We start from the raw sequence: 15,473 nt of genomic DNA, 5'->3' as shown, positions 1-15,473 counted from the left end.
GGGTCAAGAGTTACTGTTGGTGAGTTAATTTATGCAAATGTGTAAAGTTATAATTGATAAGGGTCTTTAAGAATTTGAAGTTAGCATAGCATGATTGTTTTTTCAAATTGGGTTTATAGCTTATTTGTCCAAGGATTAGGACTATTTTAAATAGCTACCATTTTATTACTGTGGTTCTATTTCAAACCCATGTTAATGTGTGCAAATTTAAAATGGTTATAATTCAAAAATGTTAAGTATTATAAAACATCTGAATGCAGGCTATTTAAGTTGGGTAAGATTGAGCATCTCAACATTAGCCTTGTGTTGATAGCTTAATAAACTGTATAAGAGCAGTGGAGAATCAAAAATACTTCCCATTCAAGCTTGTGGACCTTTTATTAACATTTAAAATGCTTACTGTTCAAAATGTAATACAAATGATAAACACAAGCAATCTAAGTTGGGTCAGTCTGAACATCTCAACGTTGGTTTGGAGTTGATAGCTTAAATGGTGTAGGAGGAGATACATACCCCAAATTTCCCTATGTAAGTCTAAGGTACTTTTATTGTAATTCAAATACATTGGGAGCTCATTTAGGGAGCAAATTTAAATATTGTTGAAGTACAAAAAGTATAAATAATATTAAAACAATGTTCTCAAGCAATCTAAGTTGGGTCAGTCTGCACATTTGGACATTGTTTAAGCACTAGAGCGAGCAATTAATACTAATAATAATATGAGTAAGTAAGAAATCTAGAATTGTATATGCACACCTAATAAAGACTGAAATAACTTGGTTGGATGAGTGTCCACCCCCCTTGTAATAGCAATCCTAAATTAGCTCAGGTGTAATCACCTTCAAAATCACACACCAAGTAAATTGGCCTCCACCTGTGTTAAATTGTAGTGATTCGCATAATCTCAGGATACAATTTATTTATTTATTTATTATTTCACCTTTATTTAAAACCTGTTTGGGATAGGGGGTAGCATTTTCACTTTTAGATTAAATGTGTGCCCAGAGTAAACTGCCTCCTACTCAGTCCCAGATGCTAATATATGCATATTATTAGTAGTCTTCATCATTGAGCTAACAGTACCCTGGGAGGACTCAGTAGATGAGGCTTATGAGCGAAAACATCTGCGCTATGCCAATCTAGCAGCTGAAGCACGGAATCATGGCTGGAACACAGAAGTCCTATCAGTGGAGGTGGGCTGCAGAGGTTTTGTGGCAACATCTACAACCAGACTGCTTAGAGACCTGGGAATTAAGGGCCAGAGCCAGCATTCGGCAATCAAAGCTGTATCGGAGGCGGCAGAAGGCAGCAGTCAGTGGCTCTGGATGAAGAGGAAAGACCACAGCTGGGCCCCGAAGTGAGAGGGCCAGGAGGTATGCGGTCAACAATGCTTGACTCAGGGAGGAGGACGCCCGTGCCATGCATAGTCCCATGGGATGTTGGCTATCATCAACAAGGCAACTCCTATGACTAATTGGGAATGGGACGCAAGTGTAGGATTGATCACCCTGTCGCTGGCCACCTTTGGGGAGGGTGTATAGTGTGAAAGGCCGAAACACCCTAGGAACCAAAGGTACACTACTGATGATGCGCTCCCCAAATTTCACCAGGCTCACTGTTCATGAACTCTTGGAAGTGCTTGCACAAATGATAGTAACATCTCATCCTGTGTTCTTGGAATCTATATTATTAGTAGTATTTGGATAGAAAACACTCTGAAGTTTCTAAAACTGTTTGAATCATGTCTGTGAATATAACAGAACTCATATGGCAGGCGAAAACCTGAGAAAAATCCAACCAGGATTAGTTGTTTTTCAAAGCTTGGCCTAATGAATGCACTGTGTCTATGGGGTCAAGTTGCACTTCCTAAGGCTTCCACTAGATGTCAACCGTCTTTAGAAACTTGTTTCAGGCTTCTACTATAAAGGAGGGGGGAATGGGAGCTGAATGAGTCAGTGGTCTGGCAGAGTGTCTCAGGCTTGTGAAGCGCAGTCCCTACAGAGTTAGCTTTCGTTCCAGTGATTTTCTACAGACAATGGAATTCTCCGGTTGGAACATTATTGAAGTTTCATGTTAAAAACATTCTAAAGATTGATTCCATACATCGTTTGATAAGTTTCTACCAGCTGTAACGGAACTTTTTAGAGTTTTTGTCTGGACGTAGCCTCAAGAAGATGGATTACTGGGCTGAACACGCTAACAAGTGGCTATTTGCACATAAATGATGGACTTTATGGAACAAATCAGTCATTTATTGTCGAAATTGGATTCCTGGGAGTGCATTCTGATGAAGATCATCAAAGGTAAGTGAATATTTATAATGTTATTTCTAACTTTGGTTGACTCCAACATGGCGGATATTTCTTTGGCTGGATTGGGCTCTGAGCGCCGTGGATTTTATGTGACTATCTGCAAAATCACAGGATGTTTTGGAATCAAAACATTACTGCATGTAACGCGCCAATGTAAACAGAGATTTTGGATATAAATATGGACATTATCGAACAAAACATACATGTATTGTGTCATATGATGTCCTATGAGTGTCATCTGATGAAGATCATCAAAGGTTAGTGATTCATTTTATCTCTTTCTCCTTTTTGGGACTCCTGTCTTTGGCTGGAAAAATGGCTGTGTGTTTTTGTGACTTGGCTCTGACCTAACATAATCATATGTTGTGCTTTCGCTGTAAAGCCTTTTTGAAATCGGACACGATTGTTAGATTGACAAGAAGTTTATCTTTAATTTGCTGTATTGGACTTGTTCATGTGTAAAAGTTACATGTTTAAAAAATATATATTTGAATTTTGCGCACTGCCTTTTCAGTGGAATGTTGTCGAGGGGTTCCGCTAGTGGAACACCTGCGCTAGAAAGGTTAACCAGGTAGGCTAGTTGAGAACAAGTTCTCATATACAACTGCGACCTAGAAACAGTTCCTGATGGTTCCCTTTGCTGGGTAGTGAATTGAAAAGCAAACACTCAACCATGAGCACCAAGGAGCTTGTAAAATAATTCAGGGACAAAGTTGTGGAAAGGTACAGCACAGTAGCCTGAGTACCAATCTCTTTAGCTAACATTCCACTCCTTGTCATTGTCAAAGAGTCTAGCCTTTCGGCAAGCTCAACGTTCAATATGCAGCTGGATTTACGGCACAGTAGCTAATTGGTAGTTGGAAACATCATTCATATTTTCCATGTCAACGTTATGGAACATGGCGTGCGCATCACAAATTTGGCGCAATATATAATTTTAAGAACAACTATACAATACCGTCATGACCTGCTGCAGTAATTCCCTTGTGAGAAGGCAGTGTCAATTCAAGATCATGTTGTTCAAAGTGACTAGAGAGGACTCCGTAATGACAGAGAAATAATGATATGGCAAATATTCGCCTACAAGATTCAATCGAGCTGCGTTTTCTTCAGTTGCATCACATTAATGAGAGGAAGGAAATGCAAAACTGGCACCTGTCATCATTCCTCACATCATGACTTGCATACACATTTTTACAAGACAGGCCACTTTAGGAAAATGTCAATTCTTGGCTGAGGTCCATCAGAAAGTAAGCCTAGGATGTGGTAGAGCATAATGTTAAAATCATTTTGCCTATCAAATTAATTGAAAAGGAACGTTTAACGGGTGGGAGAGAGACAGCTGTAGTATTGCTAGAGACGTTGATTATTATGTCATTATTATCCCAGCTTCTGCCTTATTCCAGAAGGAAGATTTCCATGGGATTCGTTTTTTCCAAACTGCCTCCCGTAATTCTTTATTTGTTCATTAAATTGAGTCTATGCCGGAAACCTGGTGGTTTTATTCGGTAGGGGTGAAGGTATTTCAACATCATGTCTACATGATAAAAGGGTAGAATGATCACTTGCACCTGGCTGCCAATATATGTGTCCCCATAGGTCTAATATTTAAATTGAGATTGAAATGTCATCAAAATCATTCATTTTGAGATCCACATTAGACAACCCTCCTAATGAAAGGCCCCCCATCCTGCTGATGTGAGCTGCTGGAAAGTGCACTTGATATTTGTTTATGGATGAGAAAGTGAACTTCCCATTTCCAAACAGGAGCTCAGTTGGGAATTGGATATTCTGTTTTGCAATATGTTGTCCATGTCAACAGCTGTGGTTTCATGAAATAGGCCTAGGCACTATATATTTTTTAATTGCACAATTATTTAAATGAACGCATTTGGCGATGTTCAACTTCAACTTCAAATGGCACAAAACGTGCGTCAGACAAAAAACTATTTTTGGGGTTGCATAGCACAGCTGGTCACCAAAATTCACTGTAGTAGTCTAGGCCTAATATACAGGTGAAGTCGGATGTCTACATACTTAGGTTGGAGACAATTAAAACTAGTTTTCAACCACTCCACAAATGTCTTGTTAACGAACTAGAATTTTGGCAAGTTGGTTAGGACATCTACTTTGTGCATGACACAAGTCATTTTCCAACAATTGTTTAGAGATAGATTAATTCACATATAATTCACAATTCCAGTGGGTCAGGAGTTTACATACACTAAGTTGACTGTGCCTTTATTAAACAGCTTGGAAAATTCCAGAAAATGATGTCATGGCTTTAGAAACTTCTGATAGGCTAATTGACATCATTTGAGTAAATCGGAGGCGTACCTGTGGATGTATTTCAAGGCCTACCTTGAAACTCAATGCCTCTTTGCTTGACATCATGGGAAAATCGAAAAAAAATCAGCCAAGACCTCAAAGAAAATTGTAGACCTCCACAGGTCTGGTTCATCCTTGGAAGCAATTTCCAAATGCCTGAAGGTACAACGTTCATCTGTACAAACAATAGTACGCAAGCATAAACACCATGGAACCACGCAGCCGTCATACCGCTCAGGAAGGAGACGCGTTCTGTCTCCTAGAGATGAACGTACTTTGGTGAGAACAGTGCAAATCAATCCCAGAACAACAGCAAAGGACCTTGTGAAGATGCTGGCGGAAACATGTACAAAAGTATCTATATCCACAGTAAAACGGGTCCTATATTGACATAACCTGAAAGGCCGCTCAGCAAGGAAGGAGCCACTGCTCCAAAACCGCCATAAAAAGCCAGACTACCGTGTGCAACTGCACTTGGGGAAAGATATCATACTTTTTGGAGAAATGTCCTCTGACCTGATGACATAAAAATAGAGCTGTTTGGCCATAATGACCATCATTATGTTTGGAGGAAAAATGGGGAGGCTTGCAAGCCAAAGAACACCAACCCAACTGTGAAGCACCGGGGTGGCAGCATCATGTTGTGGGGGTGCTTTGCTGCACGATGGACTGGTGCATGAGGCACTCTACTCTGGACCGTACCCCTCCCACTCCACGTGATACTGAAGGCCCCTCGCCCGACGCCTCGAATCCAGTGTTGAGCGAACGGAGTACGCCGGGGGCCCCTCGATGCCCAGAGGGGGCGGAGGAACCTCCCACACCTCAGACTCCTGGTGCGGGCCAGCCACCACCGGCCTGAGGAGAGAGACATGGAACGAGGGGTTAATACGGTAGTCGGGGGGAAGCTGTAAGCTATAACAAACCTCATTCACTCTCCTCAGGACTTTAAATGGCCCCAAAAACCGCGGACCCAGCTTCCGGCAGGGCAAGCGGAGGGGCAGGTTTCGGGTCGAGAGCCAGACGGTGCGAACACCGGTGCCTCGGTGCGAACACCGGGGCCTCACTGCGGTGACGGTCTGCGTTCTTTTTTTGGCGCAGCACGGCCCGCTGAAGGTGAACACAGGCAGCTTCCCATGTCGCGCCTGAACCAGTCATCCACCGCAGGAGCCTCGGTCTGACTCTGATACCAAGGCGCTAGAACTGGGTGGTACCCCAGTATGCACTGGAAGTGAGAGAGGTTAGTGGAGGAGTGGCGAAGCGAGTTCTGTGCCATCTCGGCCCAGGGCACGAACACCGCCCACTCCCCTGGCCGGTCCTACCAATAAGACCGCAGAAACCTGCCCACATCCTGGTTTACTCTCTCCACCTGCCCATTACTCTCGGGGTGAAACACGAAGTAAGGCTGATCGAGACCCCCAGACGTTCAATGAACGCCTTCCAGACCCTAGATGTGAACTGGGGAACTCAATCAGACACTATATCCTCAGGCACCCCGTAGTGCCGGAAGACGTGTGTAAACAACGCCTCCGCAATCTGTAGAGCCGTAAGAGACCGGACAGAGGGAGGAGATGACAGGTCTTAGAGAACCGATCCACAACGACCATCATCGCGGTGTTACCCTTTGAGGGGGAGATCGGGGGGAGATCGGTAAGAAAATCCACAGAGAAAACACATGTGCATCAGAGGGCTCTGGGTGAGAATGATGCCGGCTCACCTGGGGTGATGCTAGAGCACCTTGCCTGCTGCCTCGATACCCAGAGGAACCAACCCGGCACCGACCAGCAGTGTGACCTTTGCGGCCACAGATGGTGCACGAGCTGGAACCCCCTTCGGTCTCCCTGCGCACTGTCCCTCCCAGCTCCATGGGTATCGGAGAGGGGGTGCTGGGGGATGGAACCAACAGACCCCGATCTGAACGTCCGCGGGTAGCCAGCAGGTTATCCAGCCGGATGGACAGGTCCACCAGCTGGTCGAATGTGAGGGTGGTGTCTCTGCAGGCAACTCCCGACGGACGTCCCCACGCAGACTGGTCGATCAGGGCCCTGTCGTTCCATCCCCGCGCCGGCTGCCAGGGTCAAAAACTCCATGGCGAACTCCTGGGCGCTCCTCGTCCCCTGCCTCAGATGGAAAAGGCGTTCACCCCCTCAGGCGGGTGGTCGAAGACTGCCCGGAGGCGGCGGGTGAACTCCTCAAACTGGTCCAACACCTCATCTCCCTCTCTCCACACGGCGTTGGCCCACTCCAGGGCTTTCCCGGTGAGGCACGAGACGTGGGCGGACACCCTCTCACGGCCCGAAGAAGCCGGGTGGACGGTTGCCAGGTATAAGTCTAGCTGCAACAGGAACCCCTGGCAGTTCGCAGCCGTCCCATCGTATTCCTGGGGAAGGGAGAGACGAATCCCACTGGGACCAGGAGAAGGAGGGGCGCATAGTGGAGACCCTGGTTGTGCTGGTGGAGGGACTGATAGAACTCCCTGTCTCTCCCAGTGGTCCATTGTCTGGACAACGCGGTCCATGGCGGTGCCAAGATGGTGAAGCATTGCTGCGTGCTCCCGGACGCGCTCCTCCACCCCTATACCCAGGGTACCTGCTCCTGCTGACTCCATATAGTTGGTCCGGAATTCTGTAATGGGTCCGTACTGGCGGCAGAGAAGTCAGGCGCAGGAGAGCAAAAACGGTGTTTACAACGGAGCAGTTTAATAATAAAAACCACCGGAATCAGAACAAACAATCAATGGATACAAAACCTGTCGCACACCAGATAAACGTGCACAACAAACAATTCCTGGACAAGGACATGGGGGGAACAGGGGGTTAAATACACAATGTAATTATGGAATTGAAACCAGGTGTGTGGGAAGACAAGACAAAACAAATGGAAAATGAAAAGTGGATCGATGATAGCTAGAAGACCGGCAACTCTCAAGAGTTGCTTAAAGAAAGTAATCACATTTCTTCTCTCTCTCTGTTCCAGAGACAAAATTAACATGTGTTATATAATTTTACTGCAACAAATGCATAAGTCTGCAATAATTCATATTTTATTAGGCTACATTTGAGAGATTATAGGACTACGGTCAGTGTCCAGATTTCAGTTACCATTCCTTTTAACCCATATAAACTTAAATGAGGAATATTTTGTTTATTCATGGTTACAGCTATACTCTATCCGGAATACTGTTCACGTGTAAACGTGGCCAATGACACAGCAACATTTGAAAAAAAGTTCAAGGCGGCATACTTTCTATAGGCACTGTGTCTTATCTGTCTTATTTTGCATTTCTCAGCTGAGTACTGTGCATTACCTGGCACGACCCTGTCATAAATACATCTCCACCCAGTCCAGACCATTCTGTAGTTATCTTATCTGATTGTATTTCAATCATTTTATCAACCCCCCTCCCATTTGGTCACATAAACTATATAAAAGGATAGACTAAACTTCTCATCACTGGTTCGATCATCGTTGAAATTCCCAAGGTAAGCTTGGAAGGAAACTCTGAGAGCTGACAGTTTATTCTGTCATATTTTGACCAATGATTCATTGTGTAATTGGATGAAAAAACATTTGATGTTAGCTGCTATTTTGTTTTAGTTGCTAGACACTGTTGCTTTTAATTCTATTGCTAAATGAGTTTCCTAAAGATTCTAAGTATCTGAATGTATTAAGGAGAGTCCGTAAATGAACACATTTAATGCTATAATTTCAATAGTGTAGGACATGTTGTTTAGGACAGTACCATGCACAGTGCAGTTGGTCAGGTTTATTTATCTAATGGGGAGATAAATATTAGTCGTGGGTAGTTTATTGTTGTGATATAGTGAGCAGGTACATGTTTGACACATTGCATCAGTTCCATCCTGACATAACCCACTGTAAATACCAACTGTATTATATCAGATTCAAGATTAATTGATTAATCTCTGTCTGTATGTCTGTCTCTCTCTCTCTCTCTCTCTCTCTCTCTCTCTCTCTCTCTCTCTCTCTCTCGTATCGAACAGAAGTTAAGATGTCTAAGCTGACAATCTTAGCAGGTGATAACATACAACTCATCCACTACGACTCCATAGTTTACATCAGGCACAATCACTGCCCTTTGTCGTCTAATGAAAGGATATGATTTGACAAATGTTTTTTGGCAATTTACAAAGTACAGTTTTGAAAGGCAAAGGAAATACCTATCACATCAGTGCAGATAAAAGTTATTATCATGAGTTACTCATGTATTGACCTCAGATTTGTCTCTCTCTCTTTCTCTAGGCTTGTGCCTGGTGCTGTGCCAGTTGGGTGCTTCCACCTCAGTGTCCACCACAGCTGCAGCTTCTCCCAAGATGGTGTGCTACTTCACCAATTGGTCTCAATACAGACCAGACAAAGGGAAGTACAAGCCCGAGAATGTGGACCCCCACCTGTGCACTCACCTGATCTACGCTTTCTCCATCATCAACAGCCGCAACGAGCTGGTCACCTACGAGTGGAACGATGACGTCCTCTACAAGTCTTTCAACGCCTTGAAGACCAAGTAAGTGGCTCGCTTCACAACTTATTAGTGTTGGTGTTGAATGAGAAACTTAGTTTCCCAATTGTCCAGGATATTTCATTGTTGTTGTTATTCATTTCTCTGAACTGGAGCTAGTTTTTAGCAGCCACTTAGATTTTTCAATCTACTTATATCCAAAATCGCTGAATAATCTCAAACTCGCCTTTCTTTGCCGTCTCTCTGCAGGAACCCCCATCTTAAGACTCTGCTGGCTGTCGGAGGATGGAACTTCGGTTCTTCCCAGTAAGTACCTTCCTTAGTCATGCCACAGGGCTATGAAACACACCATACATTTGGCTTAAACAACCAGACTTAGGTTTAGAGTACATCTTCAACTGTACCTACAGTATCGTAGTGTTTGGCGGGAAAGGGCGGCAAGCCGAAGGGTTGCTAGTTCGAATCCCTGAGCCAACAAGATTCAATATCTCTCTATGTGCCCTCGGGCAAGGCACTTATCCCTAATTGCACCAGGGTTACTGTTAATAATGGCAGACCCTGGCTGTGACCCCACTCCCTGAGGTTGTTTCAAGAAGATTTGGGATATGCAAAAAACACATTTCCAATTCACACATACATATTAATAGACACGTGTACATGTGTGAAATAGCTGAATCTAGGTGGTCTGGGTGTATGTTAACTATACTAGGGGACCTGAAATCACACAACGTTCATGTTTTACAAGCAAAGTGAAGATAAGATGCTGTTCAAAGTGCTTTTGACGTTTGTGTTGTCAAGATTACTTTCATCATGACTAACAGTACTATATGACTACTGATATCTGTACTAATGTACTTGTAGCACACTTTAGCATCCATAGTGTATTATATTAAGGCATTGTGATAAAACCTTGATCTTCTCTCAGGTGTTCCATCATGGTGTTCTAGTAGAAAACTGAGTTAACCCAGAACTAAAATCTCACCTCGTTCTGTCAGATGCTCGATTTATGTTTACGTACTTGGTCCATGAGAAATTAGCTAGTAGTATATTTGTGGAAGTAGAACAGTAGTATTTAGAAACCATATGGTGTATTGTAATACACAGCCTTATGATAAAACTTTCTTCTTCACCTCAGGTTCTCCATCATGGTGAGCAATGCTGCCAACCGTAATACATTCATCCAGTCATCCATCAGCTTCCTGAGGACTCATGGCTTTGACGGGCTGGACCTGGACTGGGAGTACCCTGGAGCCCGAGGGAGCCCCCCAGAGGACAAGAAGAGGTTTACTCTGTTGTGCCAGGTGGGTGTGGCACCTCCACTACAGTTATTAGTCAATGGAAACAATGTAGATAATGGTTTGGATTTATTAGTGCTTTACCAAGCATCCAAAGAGCTTTACAAAAACTGAGTGCATCATATTCATATATTTTCCCAAGCTCGTATGGTTTCCCATAATACATCTTTACCGTGTATCTCCAACCCTTTCTGACCCATGATGCTTTGTGTATGTACGTTTTACAGGAGCTCGTGGCTGCCTACGCAGCTGAGGCCAAGTCCACCGGCAATGCCCAGCTCATGCTGACTGCTGCCGTGTCCGCTGGGAAGGGAACCATCGATGCTGGATATGAGATTGCTGAGATCGCCAAGTGAGTCTAGAGGCCATTTTTAATATGAATGTTTCCAGCATTGTTCCATCAGTTTTTATAGTGAGCTCTGGATCTTTACAAACAGCTTCCAGGTGCCATTTCTGATCTAAATAGTTATAGTTTATGTGTCTGCTTGTGTGTGTATCTCCAGGTCTCTAGACTTCATCAACGTGATGACCTATGACTTCCACGGAACTTGGGAGCAATTCACTGGACACAACAGCCCACTCTACCGTGGTGCTCATGACACGGGAGACCTTATTTTCTTCAACACTGTAAGGAAAGTTTCCACACAAACTGACAGAATGTTTAGCAGTGTGTATAATGATACTTTTGTAGTGACTAAAGCTGTAGAAGGAAGAAAGTAGTAAGATCAAAACCCTTCTCATTCCAACCATCTTCATGAAGACAAATTGGTTTCATACATCATACAGCTTTACCGATGATATTGACTTATTATGGTATAATTATGACATTTGCTACGATGATAAAGAAACACCATAGTGCCACTTCACATTTGAGTGTTATTCTACAACAGGGATGGGACATTGCGACCCCATTATTTTATGTTGTTTTTTTTTTTTTGGGGGCTCAGTCTTAGAATACACAAGGTGCAATTTTGATGTTTGGTCGTGCATCAGCAATCCTTTAATTAGCCCATGTCAGCTACATTTGTTATAGATTGGTAAATTAGTCTAGTGGCCAGCTATCGAAACTTGTAGTAATCATGGTTGAATTACCGACCGGGGTGGGGCCCAGTGATCATCAGTTATCACATTAAACATTGCAAACATTTGCCTCCACCTTTTTTGGAAAATGTGTAGAATTGCAGGAAATTAGCTGTAAAACGTCACTTTCTCATCTCCACCCCATGGCAAGATGAGCAGAATTGCAGGATTTTTTTCTCTTTGCTGTCACGGGGGGGTGGGGGGGGTAAATAAAATGTTCGCAAGGTGGCGGGGTAATGGATGTGAGTATGCAGACCCACGAGCCATTGCGGCCCCTAATGATGAGTTCCGTTTTTTGTGGCCCCCACCTCCATCAAATTTACCCATCCCTGTTCAACAACAATAAATGCCCTAGCACTGCTGAGGTACTTGCTATATTTCTCACCTCTCCCCCCCCCCCCCCCCCCTCCACCCCTCTCTTTCTCTCTCAGGACTATGCCATGAAGTACTGGAGAGACAATGGCACCCCAGTGGAGAAGCTGAACATGGGCTTTGCCTCCTATGGTCGTACCTTCCGCCTTACATCATCTGACACCAGTGTTGGAGCACCAGCTAGTGGCCCCGCCTCCGCCGGGCCCTATACCCGCGAGGCCGGCTTCTGGGCATACTATGAGGTGAGAGCTGGGGGCCAAAACATTTATACACTCAGGACTAAAATGTTAAGCAAAGTTATATATTTGTTTTTCATTGTTATTTCAAGAATGCAGTACAAGAGGGTGATTTCATTTGCATGATGATTTCACAAAACAATCTCCCGTTTCATGTGTTTTGTTCAGATCTGCACCTTTGTGAAGGGCACAACAGTTGAGATGATTGCAGACCAGATGGTTCCTTATGCCTACAAGGGCAATGAGTGGGTTGGATTTGACAACAGGCAGAGCTACGAGACCAAGGTCATTTCAATTCAACATTTACCATGATACTAATTTAGAAAAGAAGACATTATTGCTCAGTCATTGAAGTGGTAAACAAAGTATCTGGCATGATACTTAAGCTTTGTGAAAACTTGGGTGACAAAGCCTCTAAATATATACCCTTTCTCTCTCTGTCTTTGTCTCTCTACCTTTCTCTATCCTCCTTCAATCCGACAGGTCCGCTACATGAAGGCCAACAAGTTTGGCGGGGCCTTCGTGTGGGCCCTGGATCTTGATGACTTCGCCAACCAGTTCTGCGCCGAGGGTAACCACCCTCTGCTGGGACATCTGCGCAACCTTCTTGACATTGGTAAGTCTGACGTTTCAGTGAAGGTACAAACTTGACAATCCAAAACTTAACTAAAGTGTAATCGGAAGTGAACCAAATACTGGAACAGATTATCCCACTGTGGAGGGGGCCACTATGGTAAATGCAGTCAGATTAAATCATGTCCAGACATTTCATCACCTCAGCTCTGTCCCTCATGGTAAAACCCTCTCTCCTCTTTTCTCTTTCCTCCCATCCAGAGCTGCCCCCTCTGCCCCCTACCACCACTCCCAAACCTGGCTCAGTCACCACCACACGCCCCACCACCACACGCCCCACCACCACACGCCCCACCACCCACGCCCCTGGGACCGGCTTCTGCAACGGCAAGCCTGATGGCATCTACGCAAACCCAGAGGACAACAACTCCTTCTACATGTGCGCTGGTGGCATCACTAACCTCAGCAAATGCGGCAGTGGCACCGTCTTCAATGATAGCTGCAAGTGCTGTGTATGGCCTTGAGCGTGTTGTGAGGGAGTGAATTTATGACTTGTGATTTTAATTTCAGATCCCCATTAGCTGTTGAAGAAAAAGCAGCTTTCGTTCCTGGCGTCCATTAGCATGGTTAATGCCAAAGCTAACACCAACTTTGTATTTACCAACTTCAAGTGTTAGCGTCGTGAAAAAAAGGTTTTATGGAAGAATACTTTCTGTAGACAATAGTTGAGATGCATTCAGTTGAGTCTTGCATTGAGTTTAGTAGTAGTGGAAATTGGTTGATTTGGATGTGCATTTTACTTTAGATTAGAAGCATATGAATAAAACATTTTTTTCCTGCTTTATCTTGTTGTAATTTCCCTGTGTTTGACATGGTTTTTAAAACTTTTCATTCTTAGCCCTACAACATATATTACCTTGAGGCTACCTTTTTTAACATTGCACTTTTATATTGCAATACTTCTACAAACCCAAAGCCATTTAACTATATTTAACTTATTCTATTTGACTATCCGTATCTTTTCCCCTTTTCTTACTGACTCCTCATCAAATGGTAGGTGAAAATATACCAGTAATACTGTAACGGTTACCTTGGTGGAAGGAGAGGAGGACCAAAGTGCAGCGTGGTAAGTGTTCATATCTTTCATAAAATAACTGAACAAAACAATAAACTACAAATGAACAGTCCTCTTAATTAAGGTGAATGAAAAAACACTAAACAGGAAAATAATCACCCACAAAACACAGGTGGGGAAAGGCTACCTAAGTATGATTCTCAATCAGAGACAACGAACGACACCTGCCTTTGATTGAGAGCCATACCAGGCCAAACATAAAACCACAACATTGAAAAAGGAATATAGACTACCCACCCCAACTCACACCCTGACCAAACTAAAACAAAGACATAATAAAGGAACTAAGGTCAGAATGTGACAGTACCCCCCCCCCCCCAAAGGTGCGGACTCCAGCCGCAAAACCTGAACCTATAGGGGAGGGTCTGGGTGGGCGTCTGTCCGCGGTGGCGGCTCTGGCGCGGGACATGGACCCCACTCCATCATAGTCTTTGCCCGCTTCTTTACCCGCCTCCGTGGCGCTTTTAGAGCGGCGACCCTCGCCGCCTACCAGGGGACCCTAGCAGCGAGCCCCAAATGGACGGGAGACTCCGGCAGCACCGGACAGGCGGGAGACTCTGCCTACGCTGGATTGAGGGGCGATTCCGGCAGCGCCTAACTGACGGCCGGCTCTGGCAGCTCCTGACTGACGGACGGCTCTGGCAGCTCCTGACTGACGGGCGGCTCTGGCAGCTCCTGACTGACGGGCGGCTCTGGCAGCTCCTGACTGACGGGCGGCTCTGGCAGCTCCTGACTGACGGGCGGCTCTGGCAACACCTGACTGACGGGCGGCTCTGGCAGCTCCTGACTGACGGGCGGCTCTGGCAGCTCCTGACTGACGGGCGGCTCTGGCAGCTCCTGACTGACGGGCGGCTCTGGCAGCTCCTGACTGACGGGCGGCTCTGGCAGCTCCTGACTGACGGGCGGCTCTGGCAGTTCCTGACTAACGGGCGGCTCTGGCAGCTCCTGACTGATGGGCGGCTCTGGCAGCTCCTGACTGACGGGCGGCTCTGGCAGCTCCTGACTGACAGGCGGCTCTGGCAGCTCAGGACAGACGGGCAGCTCTGGGAGCTCAGGACAGACGGGCGGACCTGGAGGGAGGAGACGGAGAGAGAGCCTGGTGCGTGGGGCTGCCACAGGTCCCACCAGGCTGGGGAGACCTACAGGAGGCCGGGTGCTTGGAGGAGGCACCGGATGGACCGGGCTGTGGAGGAGCACTGGAGCTCTGGTGTGCAGCCTTGGCACCCCTCCTCCAGGCTGGATGACCACTTTAGCCCGGACCCTCCAGAGCGCAGGCACAGGTTGAACCGGGCTGTGGGTGAGCACTGGAGATCTGGTGCATACCACTCGCACCTCTCCCATAGGCTCAAGACCCACATTCACCCGGCACGTGCAGAGCGCAGGCATGGAACGCACTGCACCCTTCCAGCGCCCCGGAGACACAGCACGCAGCGCCGGCGCAGGATACCCTGGGCCGAAACGGCGTACTGGAGACCAAACACGCTGGGCTGGCACAACATGCCCGGGCTGAATGCCCACTCTCGCTTGGAACTTGCGGGGGGCTGGCCTTTAGCCCATCGGGCTATGAATGCGTATTGGCGACATTGTGCGCTTGACCACATAACACGGTCCCTGACCAGTACTGCGCTTCTTTCGGTAAGCCCGAGGAGTGGGCTCAGGTCTCCA

General features: G+C 45.8%; 1 protein-coding gene across 1 annotated transcript; it reads left to right on the top strand.

Moving 5' to 3' along the window:
- The first annotated feature begins 7,987 nt into the window (after positions 1-7,987).
- LOC118376118 (acidic mammalian chitinase-like) lies at positions 7,988-13,517 on the top strand. Its single transcript, XM_035762797.2, has 11 exons — positions 7,988-8,119; positions 8,642-8,674; positions 8,901-9,162; positions 9,367-9,423; positions 10,253-10,418; positions 10,640-10,764; positions 10,916-11,039; positions 11,924-12,106; positions 12,269-12,385; positions 12,584-12,716; positions 12,935-13,517. The coding sequence occupies exons 2-11, from the start codon at positions 8,650-8,652 to the stop codon at positions 13,195-13,197; spliced, it is 1,455 nt and encodes a 484-aa protein (XP_035618690.1). The 5' UTR covers positions 7,988-8,119; positions 8,642-8,649; the 3' UTR covers positions 13,198-13,517.
- Positions 13,518-15,473: the final 1,956 nt, after the last annotated feature.

Source organism: Oncorhynchus keta, chromosome 21 (assembly GCF_023373465.1).
Source record: "Oncorhynchus keta strain PuntledgeMale-10-30-2019 chromosome 21, Oket_V2, whole genome shotgun sequence".
NCBI lineage: Eukaryota > Metazoa > Chordata > Actinopteri > Salmoniformes > Salmonidae > Oncorhynchus > Oncorhynchus keta.
Note: the sequence above shows the minus strand (reverse complement) of the source record. Positions and strands in the feature narration are given on the sequence as shown.

Excerpts from the sequence above, each read along its gene's own strand:
- LOC118376118 (XM_035762797.2), top strand. The coding sequence starts at position 8,650 with ATGTCTAAGCTGACAATCTTAGCAG. Across the intron at positions 10,419-10,639 it reads GGTTTACTCTGTTGTGCCAG|GAGCTCGTGGCTGCCTACGC; the intron begins GTGGGTGTGGCA and ends TACGTTTTACAG. Across the intron at positions 12,386-12,583 it reads GGCAGAGCTACGAGACCAAG|GTCCGCTACATGAAGGCCAA; the intron begins GTCATTTCAATT and ends TCAATCCGACAG.